This window comes from Triturus cristatus, chromosome 1_2, assembly GCF_964204655.1.
Source record: "Triturus cristatus chromosome 1_2, aTriCri1.1, whole genome shotgun sequence".
Classification (NCBI taxonomy): Eukaryota; Metazoa; Chordata; class Amphibia; order Caudata; family Salamandridae; genus Triturus; species Triturus cristatus.
The window spans coordinates 34,094,908-34,115,037 of NC_140580.1; the positions used below are offsets into that span (position 1 = coordinate 34,094,908).

At 49.4% G+C, this 20,130-nt stretch overlaps 1 protein-coding gene across 1 annotated transcript in view; it reads left to right on the forward strand.

Annotated features, from left to right (window-relative positions):
* The window catches only part of KLHL12 (kelch like family member 12), a 594,063-nt gene that overhangs the window by 102,607 nt on the left and 471,326 nt on the right, over nt 1-20,130 (forward strand). Inside the window, exon 4 of the mRNA XM_085600332.1 lies at nt 794-1,011. Coding sequence (XP_085456458.1) covers nt 794-1,011 — 218 coding nt within the window. The remainder of the gene's footprint in view (nt 1-793; nt 1,012-20,130) is intronic.

Sequence of the window (20,130 nt, forward strand, 5' to 3'; positions counted from 1 at the left end):
CAGTATGCCTGCAACTTGGGACATATCCATATTGTATGGAAGAATTCACTTATAACAGTTTTGCAGGTAGGGCAGTATGGTGACTCTGCCCTTCCCATTTTGTGTAGTTTGTCTTTATCATAGTAAATTCTATGTAATACCTTATACTGTATGAGGCGTAGCCTTTCCTTAATAGCTACCTCTCTGGGATACATCAATGCCGCCTCCTAATCAGTGTCTTCGAATGGCCCAACAACTTTCTCCCATCTAGCCCGCAGCCCTCCCAGTCCGTCTGGCATGTTATTGCAAATGGTTTTGTATGTGTAGGAGACTGCCTTACCTACCAGTTCTTCCTGTAATAGCCTTCCCTCAAGTGGGGCGTAATCCGGGAGACGCTTGCATTGGATACCCTCTGCCTGCCATGCTTGGCGTATTTGTGCATACTTGATAAATTGGGATTTGTGCAGGTTGTATTCCTGGCTAAGCATCGTCCATGTTTTGAGTTCCCCCTTGTCTATGATGTCTCCTATTGTGGAGATGCCCAGAAGATCCCAGGCCTCAACCCTTTTTAGTTTGTGTAGTTCCTTGAATCTACTCCCTTCCCAGTAAAGAACTAATTCTAAAACAGACAATAACAGACGTTGTTAAAAAATTCTGCACATTTCAACATAATAAAAAATGGGTGTTTTGCGGAGGGATGGTTGCATCTGAATGCATTGTGGATCACTATGGTTTTCATATTTTGGTTGAGTGCTGCAGTAGTTGCCCCTCTTTTTAACCTACTGATATATTTTTTTCTGCTGTTTTTCAATAGGTGTGAAACGAGCTTGCTGTGAATTTCTGGAAAGCCAGCTAGATCCGTCAAACTGTTTGGGGATTCGTGATTTTGCAGAGACCCACAACTGTGTAGATCTGATGCAGGCCGCCGAGGTGTTCAGCCAGAAGCATTTTCCTGAGGTCGTGCAGCACGAAGAGTTCATCCTCCTGCATCAGGAGGAAGTGGAGAAACTCATCAAGTGTGATGAAATTCAGGTGATCTACCCACTCTTGACTCTGAGCAAGAAGTAGTGTTCAGCTTTCACATAAGTGACTCAGGAAGGTTTGTTTTTGGAATTACCTTGGCTTTTTCCCAGCTCATCAGGTAAACCATTTAGAACAGGAAACCCTACTGCTAGACCTATTATTGTGCTTGCCATAACAACAGGTACATTTGCAGAGTAAGTAATAAAAAAAATCTTATTTTGTCAACACTTTGAATGTTCAAAAATATTAGAGAAAGTGTAGGACCTGGGGTCTCCAGGCCCTATGGGGCGGTAACGTGACACGAGCGGTCGGGCCACCAGAGGACTGTGTGTAAAGCAACCATACAACACGCACCTCACATGCGACGAGGAACACACACAATAAGTGACGCCACACTGTAGGAGTTATGTAAATACTCAAGTTTATCCAAGTAGATCACGTTAGATGCAGTTCATGAGGTAGCAGTACATGTCATAAGCTGATAAGACAATAGCTAGCGATGTACATATCAGTCAGGAGCTATAAAGGCTGTTCATACCACATATGCAATTCATGAAATAACAGTACTGCCTGGGGCACAACTACCACTCACGTAGCTGTACACGCGCGTTGGGTGCGCTAACCGGTGACGACCTCAGAACGGGGCACCTAGCATGGAGAACTACTCGTAATCTCTGGCACATAGCACTGTAATAGGGAATATAAATAACAGAGCGCTACTCGTAATCAATAGCGTTCAACACTTCAATATGGCACATGAATAATAGCACGCTACTCGGAATCAATAGCACGTAACACTTCAACATGGCATATGAATCACAGAGCGCTATTCGGAATCAATCGCACGTAAGACTTTAAAGCAGGGCATGTAAAAACAAAGTGCCACTCGTAATCAATGACTCTCAGTACTTTGGAGCGGAGCGTATAACACAAGGCGCCACTCGTACTCAATGCCTCTCAGTACTTTGGAGCGGAGCATATAACCCAAAGCGCCACTCGTAATCAAGGACTCTCAGTACTTTGGAGTGGAGCATATAACACAAAGCGCCACTCGTAATCAAGAACTCTCAGTACTCTGGAGCGGAGCTTCCAGCGGGGAGTGCCACGGGACTTGAGGAGCAAGTCTCTGGGCTCCGGTGCAGTTCGTCGGGCACCGCGCTTCAGTACCGCTCAAGGGGGCACACGGAAAGGATCCCTCGGCGGGGTCTCTTCCGTCGCGAAGTCAGTGGGGGAAATCCCACGGAGAGGAAACCCGGCTAAGGGTGCGGTGTGGCTCCCAACCCGCAGGGGGCGCACCGGGGGCGATCTCAGCCTCCGGGCTTACCTCGATCTCGGCGTCAGCAGGCGTCCGCTCCCACGATGATGGGGGAACTCGGCCCCGGCCTCGCACACCTCCTCCCGCAGATGCGACGGCAGCGACGGGCCCCGGGCTTCTCCGCGGGCCTCGTGACATGGCAGGGCACTTCTCCAGGCCACGGCGGTGAGCGCGCTGGCTTCGTCGTCACCGGGGGGGGGGCTCAAATTAAGGATGGGGTTCTGTGCTCAGCAGAGCACGCTGCCGGGGGTCCCAGACCAGGGCAGGGAGCGCAGGGGTCACAGCGCTAATACCTGGTCGATCCCCGGTGGTTCTGCAGTCAGCTTTGCATCAGGGTTCAGGGGTCAGTCTGGACACGCAGTCTCAGTGCTTGGTGGATAGGTTTTAGAGTTCAGTCTGGACACACAGTCTCAGTGCTTGGTGAATAGGTTTGAGAGTTCAGTCTGGACACGCAGTCTCAGTATTCAGTCTTGGTTCTCAGCTGTTAGATGAAGTCTTATTGGCGCAGATGTATCTGGTGCCCTTAAGGGGTTCTGTTACAGGGTGTTAGGAATGGAGAGGGCGACTAGATCCTTCCTAGTCAGGCTGGGCAGAGAGTCTCTGGGTCCTCCTACTGCTGGGCAAGATCAGTGGGTTTCACAGGGTCCCTCACTCACTTAAGAAGCAGCACCTAGATCCTATCACTCTCAGAGGCATAAGTCCCTGGCTAGTCCCTACCGCCTACACTCCTGGTGGATTCTTCCAGCTCTGCTTCACCCCAATGGCCAACTCACCACAAAAGTTTCCCTCCCTCTCTTGTAGCCCTAGGTCAGGTGACCTCTAGCCAAGGCGGCAAAAGAAAAACCACACCTCCCTTCTAGAAGGTTCCAGCACATTCCAGGAGCTTCCCCACTCTACCTATGGGACAAAAAGGCGGGCTGGAGTCGCAACATTGTTGTGGGGTTCCAGCCAGCTCCTGGCAGCTAGGGTGCTACTATGAAAGACCGCTCTGCAGTAGCAGGGGTCTGTGGCAGCCATCTTGGGAGAAGGGAGCACCTGCACCTTAACACTGATTGGCAATGAAAAGGCGCCCGAAGACCTAGTCCAACATAAAAATGGGGGTGGAAAAAATGAGGCACGATCAAAAATAGACGGGGAGACCACCCTAGGGCTGACAGGTCCAACAGAAAGGGTTTGAAATTGGGGAGAGGGAGAGGGAGAGAGAGATATTGAGAGAGAGAGAGATATTGAGAGAGAGAGAGATATTGAGAGAGAGAGAGAGAGATATTGAGAGAGAGAGAGAGATATTGAGAGATATTGAGAGAGAGAGAGAGATATTGAGATTGAGAGATATTGAGATTGAGAGATATTGAGATTGAGTTTTAAAACCAGGGTTAAAGCAGCATTATAGTTAGGTGTTGAAATGAAATAAAAACCGCTTGCTTTAAAAACCCCAATAAAGCCCTGAAATGTATCAGTTATAATTTACTGAGCTAACTACGGCTTATATCCTTGTCATGCACTGCTTATGACCAACCTGCGTTTTCTTTTTTTTTTTTTTTTTTTCCTATTTTTTTTTTAGGTACCTCATTACTCCCACAGTACCCCCCCCCATGCAAGCTTTCAAACCATGCTACTGCAATACCTTGGAGGCTTCCTATAGTAAGAAAAAACACAAAGGTTACAGGGACGTTATAGTTCGACTCAGATTTCACTCATCCAGATCCATTGAAATTTTGCAGTTCTAGTTACCTGATCTAACTATAACTCAAGCCCCTGCAATGCACTGCTTATGATCTCATATATTACATCACTCAGAACATGTTCTGTGACATCACTGATGACATCATCCAATGATTGTGAGTGTTTTCTAAAAGTTTCTGAATGTTAAACATATAGACTAAGGTACCACAAAAGTTCAATTACTATGCTTTTTGTACAAATAATGAGTGATTCCATTTTTAACATACATTATGTGAGTGGCTGTCTGACTATGTGAGTGGGTAGGTGTATGGGTGAATAAGTGGGTGTGAGAGTAGCTGTGTCGGTGAGTGGCTGTTTTGGTGAGTGAGTGAGTGTGTCAGTGGTTGTATGGGTGGGTGAGTGGATGTATGAGTGACTGTATGGGTGAGCAAGTGAGTGTCTGAATGGCTGTATGAGTGAGTGAGTGACTAGGTGTGTAAGTGGCTGTATGGACGAGTGAGTAGTTGTCTGAGTGAGTAAGTGGGTTTGTGAGTGGCTCTGTGGATGAGTGAGTGATTGTGTGAGTACTTTTATGGGTCTGAATGGGTATGTGGACGGTTGTGTGAGTGGGTGTATGCAAGGTTGTATAGGGGTGAGAGTGGCTGTGTGAGTGGTTGTATGGGTGAGTCAGTGGCTGTTTTGAGAGGTTGTATGGGTGAGTGATTGGGTGTGTGAGTAGCTGTATGGGTGAGTATGTGGCTGTTTTAGTAGCTGTGTGGGTGAGTGACTGGTTCTGGGAGTAGCTGTATTGGGTGAGTGAGTAGGTGGATGTGTGAGTGGCTCTATGGATGAGTGAGTGGTTGTGCGAGTGGCTCTATGGATGAGTGAGTGGTTGTGTGAGTACTTATGGGTCTGTGAATGGGTATGTGAGTGGGTGTATGCGAGGTTGTATAGGGGCATGAGTGGCTGTGTGTGAGTGGTTCTGTGGATTATGTCATCAGTAATGTCATTTGAGATGCCATCTGGGCAGGCCAGCCAAGATGGCAGATGTAGATTCCTGAAGCTCCGGTCACCTGCCCACTCATCGACATCATCCTGGCCTGAAGCCCCATCTGATGAATCTTGGGGGATAAATGTTGCTGGGTGCTGCCTCACCCGAGCCGGATTCGCAGGGGGCCCGCTGCCACCTCTGCGGACCGTACGAGTGGACCTGCGGTGGTGGCCTTCCTCCGGGGCAGAGTTGCGTGGGCTGCGGGTTGCTGACCGGCGGCCTCCGGTATCCTCCCACCATGGTGGCTGGCTCTTCCATCTCTGAGGGAACTGGCTGCTCTTCATCAGAGACACACTGTGAAACCTAGGCCCTCTTCCAGTGACACGACCTTGCCGTTTTTCCTGTGAGGCCCAGGACAACCAGGTAGTCTGCGGCGACCTCGCAGGCTCAAACGTCTGACCACTATCCGCTCAACTCTGACACTACCTGCTCCCTTGGCCTGCTTGCTTCTCTTACAGTGAATTCTATCTCCCCTCGCATTGGCGCTCACATCTGAGCGCTCAAGGGGGGACTGTCTGCGGTCAAGGGTCTAAACGCCTGCAGTAGTCTGCTGCTGTCCTGCATGGGACGCCCCTAAGGCAATTCTGGCACTCACGCTCACCTGGGTTGCGGATTCCGGACCTGCAACCCCGACACCCCCTCCTATACCGGCTGGCTCCATCTCTGAAGCGACAACAACGCACTCTGACTGTCATCTCTCATGCTCACCGGGCAGTTCCAGCTCTGTTTTAGTCTACATTCCTCTGAGGCAAATCTTATTGACGCGTCACAACATGGGCAGATGCCGTACGATCACCCTGGCCCCAGCCTTAAAGGCTGCACCTCTGCCCAGTTCTGTTCCTGACACGCCACTGGGAGGCTCCACCCAGATGTCACCTACATTGGTTAAACTTGATCTGATACTGGCCACCATAGAACACTCCTGTGTTTCAATGGAGACACGCCTAAGTGCCATAGACGCAGATCTCAGTTCTTTCCATGATCACCATCGCAAACTCTCTGCAAAGGTGTCTGATGGGGATAAGCAACTGGCCAACTTGCATCCAGTCACAATGGAAAACCAGTGACCCATCAGAGACATACAAGAATGGGTCTGTCTGCTAGAAGACCACGCGGACGACATTGAAGGCAGATCATGCAGAAGTAACAAGCGCATGCTGAGCCTAGTGGAGGGGGCTGAGGGCCATGACCCCATACAATACCTTGAAACTTGGTTTAAATCCTTCACGCCTGCTTCGGAACTCACACCCTTTTTCACACAGGAACGGGCCCACCGTGTGCCCGTCCAACGCCCTCCTCCGAGATCTCCTGGTGAAATTCCTCCAACTTAAAGACTGGGGTGACTTTCTCAGGGATTCTCCTTGAGGAAGCCCACTCTGTGTGGAGGATAAAGTGATCATGCTGTTTCCTGACCACACCAGAGCAGCCCAGCAGCTGCTGACCTCCTTTCTGGAGTCCAGTACTCGCTCCCCCTCCCAGCTTGTCTAAAAGCCATTGCCTATGACGCTACGCTTTTCTTTACTGACCCAAAGGAATCCTGGAACTGGGGGGACCAATAATAAGGGATTGTAAAGACAGGCTTCCACAGATCTTCCCAGTCCCTACCCAGGCCTCGCTGGAGGAGGCGTAAAAGACCTCTCACTGGGGTTGCTCTGCAGCTGGCCCCAGCAACATCCCCAAATCTGGAACAGATAGAAAACAGATGACGGGCCTTGCAGGCAGCAGCTGACATAGGAACTAACATCACTACAACAGATGAGGAGAAAGACTCCCACGTTTTTTACAACTGATGTCACACTCCTCTCAGATTACTCCCAGCAGAGTTCCTTGACCCGCTGGAAAGTGACACCACATTCAGCAGATACCCTCATATAATTATGCTATAACAGTGTGTTTTTTCATTTTGTTTGAACACTCTGCCAACACCCAACATGCCAGTGTCGCAGTCGTTATAATTCAGTTCAGCGCCCTGCCTCAATCCCCTCCCCTGGATACGGCACATCCCCCTGCAGGTCCCCACGGGCCTCCTACCACGCCGCGCTCAGACCCAAATTACTTTCACTGACCTACTTTCCCAGTGGTGTCTGCGGGACCCATTGGCACCTACACTCTCTACATCACGGCATATGAAACTTTGTTTCACACTCAGTCCACAGCCACGCCACTTTTAAGTTTTTATTGTCAAACCTGTTCGTGCGTACTGTCGTTAAGGTAGGCCCTCCCTGTTCTACGCAATTACCTACTCTGCTTATGCCTGTGGCACTTGATCAGACCTGGCACCCCCTATGAAGTATTAGGCACCTCCTTAGATGCAGAAGGTTGGTATGTAATCCTGCTCTCCAACTTGTGCACAAGCAACACACCTAAGTAGCTGGTTCCAATGATAGTCTTTAGATGACGCCTGGTGTTCTTGCAATCCCACTAGTAAATCTATTCATTCTATCCAGTTCCGCACATCCTCCACGTGCGCCTTTATCGCTTCCTCTCCTCGGTCCCCTCTTGTATGTGACTCAGATTACCTAGGCTGTGTGATTTCTGAAACATGATGCCCACATCCTGGACCTTCAATGGGCAGCCCGTAGACCACTGATTCCTACCTGGCTACTCCAGCATGACTGCCTGGATGACCCAATCGTCCAAGAAGAGCAGGGCACCCACATCTGGCACTACTTTACAGAATCCTGGCACGGCTTCCACGAGAATGGTGGAGTGAGATGCTTTTAAAGTAGTGGCAAGGGCCCTCTGTATACAACAAGTGGTATGCGTTCCTAAAGCATTAGACAAGGAAATAACGGACGCCGAGAAACATCTCACTGTATTGAGCAAGGTGGCAGATCATGTCCCTGCGAAGATCCCACAACTTGCAGTTACGAAAACGGCATATACATTGCTCCTAGAAGGCCTCCTTCGCTTCATTTTTACAGCCCATGTGGCTAAAGTACACATGGAAGGGGACAAATCAGACCGTCTTTTAGCCTGGCTAACACGGCGAGAGAACGTAACCGCCCCCATTACAGAGCTGCTTACACCCGTCTGTACCCCCATTTATACCCAAGAAGAAATACTGCAATTATTTCACACATGCTACTCTATACTGCACCACGCCCCGTCTGACTCTTCTGAGGAGCACTCTTGCACATTCCTCATGGACATCACTTTGCCCCTTATCCCCACACCAACTAAACTTGCCCTTGACACTAAAATCACCACAGAGTAGGTCATTCAGGCAATCAAGGTCCTAGCTCGCAATGAAACTCCAGAGCTGGACTGCCTACTATTGGAATATTATAGTACATTTTCAGCGCTTCTAGCACCAGAACTGGCTGAACTGTATGAGGTTGCATTGGTGTAGGAAGCTGGCTCTGTATATACTATACCAAAGGGAGGTAGAGTGTGCACAGAGTCCAGTGGAACCCCAAAGGTAGGCAGAGGTAAAGTTAAATAGCACCTCACTCTGTGGTAGTGTGGTTGAGCAGTAAGGCAGTGTCAGAAGACAGTGTTAAGCATTTGTTGTACACAGTCAGCAAATGAATTCACACACTCAAAGACTGAACTTCAGAGGGGCGTGGCTAGCAGCTGAAGAGAATGGCAGCTGGCGAGAGAGTCTCCCACTGCCCCGCAAAGAATCCGTAAAAATCCTGTGCCAGAAAACGTACAAACTCGAAGCTGCTGCAACCTGGTCCACCCCAGAGCTCACTGCTATCGAAGACTAGGAGTTGGGATCCCGCCAGCACGAAAAACACGAGACGGTTTGGAAAACGGAGCCGGGAGGGCAACATGGCGGTGCCATAGGCTCCGATCGGGCTACGGAGTCCGAGACCTGCGGGCAGGCCGCGGCCAGGTAGCGTTCGGGTACGCCCCCACCCCCCTACACTCAAGACGTGCCTTCCAGCTATCCTGATCATATATCGCAGTGGCGCTCGCACTATCGGGGCCGGGGAGTGGCCATAGGATGGCTGGAACCGCCTCTGGGAATCTGAAAATCGAGGTCCTGGCTCCGTGGGCCCACTAAATATGTTGAGGTGTACACTGCACGTGACCTGGGGGCGCGACTGAAGGGAGGATTACCCGCTGACAAGGGAGGCCGGATATCGTCGCAGTGGGGGTCTCAGTTTCGACCCTCATATCCAATGCCGGAAATACTGCCACTAAAACCCTGCGAAGGCCCCAGGACATAGTGGCACACATGAGCCACCCCCCCACCCCCTTCCAAGCAGAACCCATTTTTGGCAGTAAATAATGGACCAGCGTAAACGCTAACTTGTGCCAGCGGGGGGCAGAGGGGGTGATTTGCTTTTGGTACCGATCGAAGGGGACAATAGAAACACCGTTGCAGGCGTGGACTGGGTGCTAAAGAACAGTAATGCTGGCAAGTCTCTCATGAGACCAAAGAATATAAATATTACACCACGGGCGATCACCTGTACTGCCATCCGTCCTCCCCATACGCTCTGAGTCCTGCTGAGACCCCAGAACGATTGATGTGTTTCTTGCACCACCCTACACCCGCCTGCACCCGAGGTAGACGGAGGTCGCCCTACGCATCACAGAAGAGACAGTGGGCATAAAAGACTCTGTTCTGGTGGCTTAGGTGGAGGCAGCACGACCGTATTGCTGGTTCATCTTCCACTGTTCATTCCCAACAAGGTGACCTGACACTCTAGATCTCTCAGTTGAGCAAGGACCCTAATTGAGTAGAAGGGAAGTCTACACGAAGTGATCTCTTGTAGGCTGGTCTATGGGAAACCCGACAGGCCGCCGGCGAATACCAAATTCACGCTGGGTAGGCGGCGGGGACTACCCAGACTGTCCTAAGCCGGAGACCTTCTCTCACACATTGCGGCCCAAACAAGGCAACGAGTAGGGGCCCGAAAACAAACACGCAAAACAAACTCGCCAAATTTGCCTGGTCCAAATTAGGTGAGGGTCACGAAACACATCAAATGGAGACACTGGGCTGCCGTCTGAGCCTACCCTGCGGGATGTCATGGCAGCCATTGGTGGCATACAGTCCTCCCTTGACTCCGTCACCACTGAGGTCTCCCTTCTGCGAGCGGACTTCCGAAAAATGGATGAGAAAGTGAAAGATCTCAAAATAGTTACGTCGTCGCTACAAGATGACACGGCTCAGCTCCAAACCCAAGTAGCTGAACTCCAAAGTCAACAAGCACGAATGGCACAACAACTAGATGAGTATGAAGGGAGAGCCCGGAGAAATAACATAAGTATACTAGGGGTGCCGGAGTGGGCCGAGAGGACAGCTGCTGACCTCCATGTGGAAGATCTAATAGTGCAACACCTCCAGCCCAAGAAATTGTCCAGCTATTTCTCGATTGAGAGAGCACATCGAGTACCAGGAGGTAAACCAAAACCAGGAGCCCCTCCGAGGCCACTGATAGCCCGTGTCTTTTTTTTTGTTTTTTTTTTTAAACCTTTATTACAATTTCAGAGAAATACAAGTATGGGCCTACAACCAACAGGCCGGCCGCTAAAATGCAGTGTAACCCTAGGCACAGCTGAACACTCACATCGATGAAGCAACAAAAAGGGGTTCATTGGAGAGTTAATCATCGCAGTTGGCCGCAGCCGCAGTCCATAAACAAACAAGAAAAGTTTCATATTTTTAGGAAACGAAAAACAGCAAACACACAAGGCAGAGGAAATTAAGAGCAGTAGCATGTGCCCCTCGTATCGAGGGAGTAATCCAACCCGGGTTGACAGAGGGGGGGGGGGGGCAAGGCCGAAGAAACCGAGCCCGTGTCTTTAACTATAGAGACAGGAACTCTATCCTGCAGACGGCATGATCTAGCCCACCGCTTAAGCTGGACAATGCTGAAATCTCATTCTTTCCGGATTTTACGGCCAAGGTCCAGGCCCAAAGACGAAGCTTCCAAGTGGTGAAGAGAGAGCTTCGAGACCGTGAAGTAAAGTACGCCATGCTTTTCCCGGCGAAACTTAGAGTGGAATCAGAGGGCAAAACATAGTTCTTCACATTGCCGGAGGACACATGGGAGTGGTTGGAGGGGTGGCGTAGAGTTGGAGGTCAGCGCTGAGAATAAAAAACTGAACCAGGAACGCAAAAAGAAAACGATGAGACTCTACCTGCGGGTGGATCTATTAGTACACAAAGCAAGTAGCCTGTATGCAGAAACCATGACCGCACTCGAGATTGAGACTACAAGATATGCGGCACACCTACTTGCTCCGCTTAAGTGGTGAGACAGTTCCTATGATGTTGTAGACCTGGGGGTCCTCAAGAGACTTATTTTCAAATTGTTGCTGACGTAGATACCCACAAACGAGCTGTGAGATTTACATCACACACTAGGAGGACTAGGGGACACACAATAGCAAGGGCCGCACAAATAGTTTTTAGAGGGAGTGGGGGGGATAACTGACCCCGCATTTTTCACTATTGTTGGGAGGGAGAGAGGCACTCTGCCTTGTTGGGAAGTGGGTAGTTCTAAATCCATGGGCAGGGAGGGGTGAGGGGGGGGAGCGGGGGGTAGGGTGGTTATTTTTTCCGGAAATGTTTGATTTACGAAGTAGTGCTTGCATGCTGTCACGTATTGATTCTCTGGTTCACAACAGCGGTTGGGGAGATGAGGGAAGTCACGTCTTGTTTGTTCTGATCGGCTGGATTGCTATATACACGTTGCTGCAAACATTCTGCACCTATATTGTCTTCATGTCAGATGATGGGGGATAAATTAGAATTGTCGCTCTCCATACTCACATGGAATGTGAATGGTATGGGGGACAAAATTAAGAGGGGGATAGTCCAACAATACTTAAAACGTCAGCCTCCAGACATAGTATTGCTACAGGAGACACATATGGTTGGTAACAAAAGCAAAGCCCTAACACGATGGGGATATAAACTCCTGGTACATGCTAACCACACTTCAGGGTTACAGGGATCTTAGTCAAATAAAGCCTAGCTCTTGTCGTTAAAAATACTTGGGCGGATCCCGGGGGTAGATTCGCTGTCCTGGAGGCTCAGTGGGAAGGGAGAGCGATTAATGTAATCTCATTGTATTTACCACCAGCTTTGGGCAGGGAAGCACTTACGGACCTAGGCAAAATATTAACAGACCTCCCAATGGGCACCCTGGTCCTTGAAGGAGACTATAATATGACCATGGATGACAGCCTAGATAGACAATCACAGCGGATAGGGGCCCGTCCAAACACACAAATGACAGAGTTCACCACGGCCCTAGGTCTGACTGATATATGGCGTACGCTGAAACCAAACGACACACAATACACCTACTTCTCGAATGCACATAGGAGCTCATCCCGAATTGACTACTTCGTGACACATGTAGCCTCCATTGGGAATTTTCAGAACCCCCAAGCCCTGCCGAGAGGTATCTCTGACCATTCCCCTGTTGGAGTCTCACCCACTGGAAAAGCCAGCCGTGGTCGACTATCACTCTTAATCCATGGTTGTTAAAAATTCCAGACATTAAAAAAGAACTGTACACACAAACTACGAATTATTTTAAAGAAAATGTTGGGTCGGTAACGTCGGCACAAATAATATGGGCCTTCTAGGTGGTCCGAAAGGGCCAAGCCCTGTCCCTAAAGACTGGATATATCCAGAATAAAAATCGCCAGCTAGTCCAATTGCAAGCAGAGCTTCAACAATTGGAGTCTGACAATACCACCACGCATTCAGAAGACTCGTTACACCGCCTCACACTCAAGCAAGCCGAAAATAAGATCAAGGCGAGGGAGCATATGATGGCCAAGCACCTAAACACGCAGCATAGGCTATACGAACTAGGTGATAGGGCCGGTAAGACACTGGCCTGGCTAGAAAGAAGAGATCAGGGAGATAAATGGGTCCCGAGCTTGACCTTGACTTATGGTAGAACTATAACACACCCAAAGGACATAGCGGAGGCTTTTGCTGAACACCTAGAGCAGATATACTCTCCCTCAACTACATATGACGCGGAGGATTCCCGTCAACTTCTCTCTGATAGCAACATATCAACCCTCTCAGCGGCCGACAAAGAGACCCTAGATAGCGACCTCACAGATGACGAGATTCTAAAGGCCACAAGCCAAATCAACTTTGGAAAGGCGATGGGGCCTAACGGGACTCCAATTGAATTCTTAAAAGTCACTGCCTCTCAGGTAGCCCCACATTTTCGGGCCATGTATAATGAAAGTTATGAGCGAGGGATACTACCTACCGACCGGTGGATGGCGTCCATAGTTGTTATTCACAAACCAGGGAAACCTGTTAGTAACTGCGACTCCTATAGGCCGATCTCATTAATAAATGTGGAGGCCAAGATCCTAGCAAAGGTTCTCTCCACTAGACTGATTGCGGTTATCTCATCCTTGGTTCACCCTGAACAATCTGGCTTTATGCCAGGGAGAAATACGGCACTTAATATTCGCCGTCTAAATAATGTGCTCGCACGTAGGGAATATCTGGAGGAGGATGCAGTAGTGCTATGTTTAGGCGCCTCCATGGCGTTTGATTCTATAGAGTGGCCATACTTATTTGAAGTTCTGGTGAAAACGTGATTTGGCCCGAAATACATGGGGTGGGTGAAACTACTATACACTGAAATACAGGGTCAAGTGAGAGTCAATAATTACACCTCACGGGCATTCACACTGCGGAGGGGAACCCGTCAAGGCTGCCCTCTTTCATCTCTGATATTCTCTCTTATGCTAGAACCGTTGGCTGCCTGGATCCGCCGAGATGTTGGAGTGAGGGGCTTGAAGTGGGCGGAGGACCAGGAGGATTGTATATCTCTATATGCAGATGACATTCTATTATACTTAGCCTCCCCATATAAATCCATACACGGCGTCCTAAATATCTTTACGAAGTTCGGGAAATATTCAGGCTATCAAATAAATTCGAGTTAATCGCTGTTGTTCGTACTCCGAGGCCCAACTCCCCATCTTCCGTCGAACTGTAGGGTGGAGGTGGCAGTGGGAGGTCAAACCCAACTATATTTTACGACTGCAACCTGGCCCCGCCTGAGGGCGGACATTAAACATTGGAGATCCCTACCTCTATCACTAATAGGGTACGCGGCCTTGTTTAAGATGCTAGCCCTCCCCCGCTTTTTTTACATTCTTCAAAATTGCCCATACAGAGTCCCGGGCGCATACTTCTTAGCGGTGAATGGTGAGATTCGCACTCTGCTCTGGGACGGCAAGGCTCCCCGCATTGCTATAAAAAAAACTGACGAAAGGGTGGTACGATGGGGGAATTGCCCTCCCAGATCTTAGACTCTACTACTGGGCCACGCAATTGGTGGTAGTGAACCACTGGATGTATTGCTCCCCTGATGATCCTGCCTATCTCTTGGACAAATATCAGACGGGAAGATCTGGGTACTTAGGAGCACTATACTCGAAGGTCAAGAGAGGGCGATATCTAGGGCCCTTCTCCCACTCTGTAGCGATTTGGCATCGGGTGAATTCCCGATTGGGTTGATCCAATGTCCTCACAAGAGCGGTGCCGCTGTGGTGTGCTTTGGGGCTGGGTTCCCTCTGCTATCAGCCCGGCTTCGACAGATGGGATACAATTGGGATCTCAGCAGTTGGGGACCTGATTAAAAAGGGTCGATTTGAGGAACTTCAGGGACAATATCAGATGGCACAAGGGGAACTGTTTAGATATTTACAAATTCGACACGCACTTACGACAGCCTTCCCAGATCCTACGTCGATACCGAAGTCGTACTTGTTGGAAGATCGACTTCTTGATGGACCACTACACTCAAAAGCCATCTCATTAACTTTTAAAAAGCTATGTAACAACCTACCAGATACATTCCACAAACTAAGGGAACGGTGGCAGGGCGACTTGGGGCCAATCAATGACTAGGACTGGCAGACGGCCCTAATGTCCCCCAAGGAAGCAGCAATTACCCTCCGTTTCCGACTGATACAACTTAAGATCCTTCATAGGTCATACCTCACAGGAGTGACCTTGGTGAAAATAGGGGCCAGGACAGACGCATTTTTTTAGAGGCTGCGCCCAAACGGCTACCTTTTATCATACGATCTGGGGATGCCCGGCGCTTCTACGAATATGGGAAGGGGCCACGACTCCTATCCAGACTGCATTAGGGAAATAAATAAATATCTCACCAGGGCTGGGTCTGCTTAACATTTGGATGGCAACGGACCTTACAGACACAGAACAGCAACTGGTCACACTGGGCTATACCCTTGTCAAATGAGAAATCGCCTTGGGATGGGGGGCAGCAAATCCACAGACTATCCGGGCATGGATAAGAGAACTTGACAAATGTGTGGTCGCAGAAAAAGAAGTATTTACGACACGTGGGTGCCCTAAGAAGTGGGATAAGAAATGGGGCAAATGGAATGAATACCAGTGCGGGCTATGTGTCTCCCCATCGGTGGAATTAGAGCTGAGACGTACTAGAGATTGAGATGTTGTAAATATTACCTTTCACCCCTTTCTACCACAATGATGTACTATGTAACTGTTGAAATAATGATTAACAATGTATGCATAATTACTTCTGAACCTAATAAAAAGATATTTCAGAAAATGTAAAAAAAAAAAAAAAAAGACAACTTCAGACCAATTGTTTTTGTATAAAAATATTCTTTTAGTTATTTTATTTTCTAGAATCTAGCAAGCCTGGCACAGGTAAGCAATAAATACTTTACAGTAGTAATGCAATTGGAATACAGTTTGAATGATACCTGTATATGCACTTTGGTTTGAATTACATTATTGATACAGAGAAATGCAATACTTAGTAAATTCAGTACATAGACTTGAATAGACATTTTAGTAAAATAGCAGGTTAGTAACTTTTGAGATTACTAGGCTTACACAGAGTAGTATACCTAGATACTACTCTGGGACATTTCCTGAAAACAGGTAAGTAAAATCGTTTTGGTTAGATTATGCAATTTTCTTTAGTTTCTCAAACTCCACACTTGGAAACTTTTCACAGAAAAACAGTCAATGTTATCCTAAGGAGGAAAATAGTGTTATCGGTTTTGAGGTAAGTATTTGGTAGTGGGAGTTGAGGTTCTGGGGGTAGACTCGGGAGTCCCCAGGGGCAAGGATGCACTCTAGTTACACCCTCAGCGGCACTAGAGCGGCCGGGTGCAGAGTGTTGAGGCCCAATGTTATCCAATGGGGGATAGGGGGCTTCCGGTTAGTGGCTGCTGACTAGCAGGCCACTTAGTTGTGGGAGAAAAGCTCCTGGACTTTAGCTCAGGGCAAATGGGGAAACAAAGTAGCACCAAAGGTGCACCCTCAGCGGCACTAGGGCGGCCGGGTGCAGGGTGTGTTTTGACGTCGGGCACCCTGTTGTTTGCAATAGGGAACCTCCGTTTTGCAAAGGCACTGCAGGCCTGGGGATGAAGGTCTTCTGGGTGTGGCCACCACCGAGAGGTAAGTTGGGAAGTTAGAGGTTGGTTAGGCACCGTCGGTTTGGGCACACAAGGCCATGGGTGCAGGGGTGCCTTTGAGGTTGGTTCTTATTACCAGCTCCTGGTCGCGGTTGGGGAGACCTTCTGGATTTAGGATGCAGGCATTGGCTGAAGGCTTGAGGCAGGTCGGGGATCGGTGGATCTCAGGTCGGGACCGCCGGGGTGACCTCCTCGTGGTGTTTGCCCGCTCGGGCCGTGGAGGGTGGGTGCAGAGTGGTGCGGATTTCCGGCCAGAGGTTGCAGATGAACAAATCCGGTGTTTGCAGGAGACAAAGTCTTTGTGGTTGAAGGCAGGCAGGTCCTCCGGGGTTTTCAAGGTTGCTGGTTGCAGGAGACACCGAGATTTCGCAGGAGCAGGTTCTAGGTGGAGACAGGCCGGTAGGGCAGGGGCCAAGTCAGTGGGTGTCTTGCTCTTGTTAGCTGCTGCACAGCTGTTCGGTCCTTCTTGTAGTTTCGTCTTGTCTGGGAAAGCAAGGTTCAGGGGTGCCCCTAAATACTAGATTTAGGTGCGTTACAGGTAGGTAAAAAGTAGATACCAATGGGTTCCTTCCCTGGTGTGGATACGCCCCCTATTATACCACCCTCTAGTGGGAGGGGGGCATGAGCCTGTCCCTGGTTGGCTGAGTCCCCCCATCTTCAAGATGGCGTGGACTGAGAGTTGTGCTGCACCTCGCCTCCCCCACCTGAGGTGTGGAGTTGGCAGAGGTGGGCACACCACTCTTCCTCACTTGTTTTTCCTGCTGGTTTTCACTCCCAGGTGGGGGTCAGAACCAGTGGGGACCAGTTGCTGTAAGCAACTGGCCTGGGGAAGCTCACAAAGGCGGCAAGCCTTTGAAGCTTCCCCTTTGTTAACCCTGCCCATCGTGGGGGAGGAGGCTTGGCATCTCGTCCCAAGATGTGCATAGTTTCAGGCCCCAGAGAAAAGCAGGCTCTCGACACAGGGGTCCAGAAACATGTCTGGTGATGGCAGCTGAAAGCAGCCACTCAGCCTGAACACTAGTGGTAGGTTAGTTTTCAGGGGGCATCTCTAAGATGTCCTCTGTGTGCATTTTTCATTAAATCCCACACTGGCATCAGTGTGGGTTTAATGTGCTGAGAAGTTTGATACCAAACTTCTCAGTTTTCACTGTAGCCATTATGGTGCTGTGGAGTTCATAATGACAAGCTTCCAGCACCATATACTCTTAATAGGCAGCATTACACTTACAATGTCTAAGAATGGACTTAGACACTGTAGGGCGGTGGTTCCCAAACTGTGTGCCACGGCACCCTGGTGTGCCGTTAGAAGTAGCCTGGGGCGCCACGCACAGCTTGGGAAAGTGGAAAAGGTAGCAGGTTTGGAATAATATTTTTGCAATGTGGAAAGTTTGTAGATTGTCTTTGTGGCGCAGAATAACCCATTTGGGGCTGTCGTGGGAGATTTAAGAAAGCCTCCCTGTCAGCGTCTACTCTGGAACACATCTCACTCACACACAGCTCTGGTGCGTCCGCCTCCCAGCAGGCACTAATGAGCAGTGAATGAGTGTGAAAAGCACAGCACCGTGTCCTATTCACACTCAAACACTGCAGCTCTACGGCGGCTGCCTCCCAGCAGGCTTACACTGCACCACCCACCGTCCCCAGCCCTCTGATATTATAATACAGCTGCCCATGGACAGTGGTAACCAGCAAGCACGGATGGGCCCGCATTCACTATTGAAGTGCTTTACCATGAGGAGCTCCGATTAGTGCCCCCCAGGACCCGCCTCGCAGATTCCCTGTGCGAGTCACAGTGCTCCTGAATGCCGGATACTTTCTGCCTCGGAGAAGTGCACCACAGTCTGAAACCACCCCGCACTTCCAGGCCTGAGGCCCCCTGTGTTCTCCCCAGGCCCCCTAGCTGCGGCGGTCCAGATTAAAGTGTCAGAGCGGCTACAGCTGAGCCATGAATTTGGGATCCACTGCCGTCTGAAACTTCACTTGAGAGGGACCTATCGAGTTCTCCCCTCTTCTGTGCCATGTCTGCCATCCCCCCCCCATGTTAGCTCCTATATTGGGGGCATTTGTTTGGCAGTGATAGCAATGCCGGAGAGAGTCCTTGATGGAGGCCCAGCGTCATTGAGAAACAAAGTTGCTAAATTACCAAATTCACTGTGGTAGGTGTGCAGATGTCCCTGTCGCCTTCGTGTTGTGCACAGTACCATATACCATGTATTTGGAGTGCAGGTTGCTGCTACTTGTACGTTTATGGCATGGCTTCGTGATTTCTGCGATATGTGGGACTTATGGTGATATAGATATGGTTATGCTTTGGGTAATTCTTCTGTGTTATGCATTACCTAACTGCTTCCTATTTATGTCCTGATGTGCGATATATGTTGTTTTCCTCACATTTCCAGTAGCCATTGTAGAGAGGGTCTCGCATATGAAAGGAGCATACATGAAGGGGATATCTCAAATGTAGAAGTAGCGCTGCACGGGGGGGGTTGTCACAGCTGGTAGTGACACAGAGAGGAAGGGTACCTCTGACTTCAGGGATAAGGGTGCATTTGAGCACCTTCAGGGACTCAGACTAGGATGTGCATCAAAGCACCTTCAGGGACAGAGTAGCCGTGCATTCAAGCGTTTTCAAATCAAAGACAGTAAGTACCTTTGACCATTTCCTTATGGACCATGGTGGTGCATCTTTAGGGATAAAACGGAGCATCTAGGTGCCTTTACAAGAGTGATGGGCCCCTAAGCTTGTTCAGGGACATTGAGCTGAATCAAAACATCTTAGGCACGAGGGTAAGTCCACACTTCAGAGCTCCGTTGTACTCTAGCTAGGTGTCTGCTCCAAAAATACCAACACATACGTACAAACAGGGAGATGCACCAAAACAGATGGAGGGAAAAGGAGGTGAATAGAAGCACTCACAGAGTCAAGAAAATCCCGGCACAGGTACAGAGAGATTAACACAGGCACCTGAAGACGCAGGAATGTTTCTATGCACTTAGTCACTTAACACTTAAAGTTTATTATTAAACAACTGCTTTCATTTTTATTTTGTTACAAATATAATTATAATATGTTCATCGGCTTCATCCCAATTATTTTCATGGAGAAAAATGAAAGTACTTCTGAGTCCGGGCTTACATCCCCCCCACCCGAAAAAAAGTGACATAATGGGGAGCCGCGGCCAATGGCCAATATAGGTCAAGGCAGCCGCAGGTCAAAAAAGTTTGGGAACCACTGCTGTAGGGGTACAGGGCTCATGCACCTGTAACCTCACCCCCGGTTATAGTGCACCCAGCTAGAGGGATGACTGACCTATGCCAGGGCAGTGGGTTGTAGGCATGGCACACAGAGATGTATGCCATGTCGACTCTTCACTTTGTTCTGCACCAAAACAAGCTCCTGCAAAGGCAGTGTGTGAGTGCGCTGGTACAGGACCTCTAAGGGTGGCACAATAAGTGCGGCAGCCCTTAGAGGCCTTCTTTGGTCACAGTGCCCTGGGTACCTGTGGTACCATTTACCAGGGGCTGACCTGTGGCGAGAGATGCCAATTGGGTTTAGGCTTCAATGCGGTTTTAGGGAAAGAACATAGGCCCTGGGTACCTGATTAGCAGGCGCCCAGGGCACACTCAGTCAAAACACATCAGCAATTCAGCAAGATGTGGG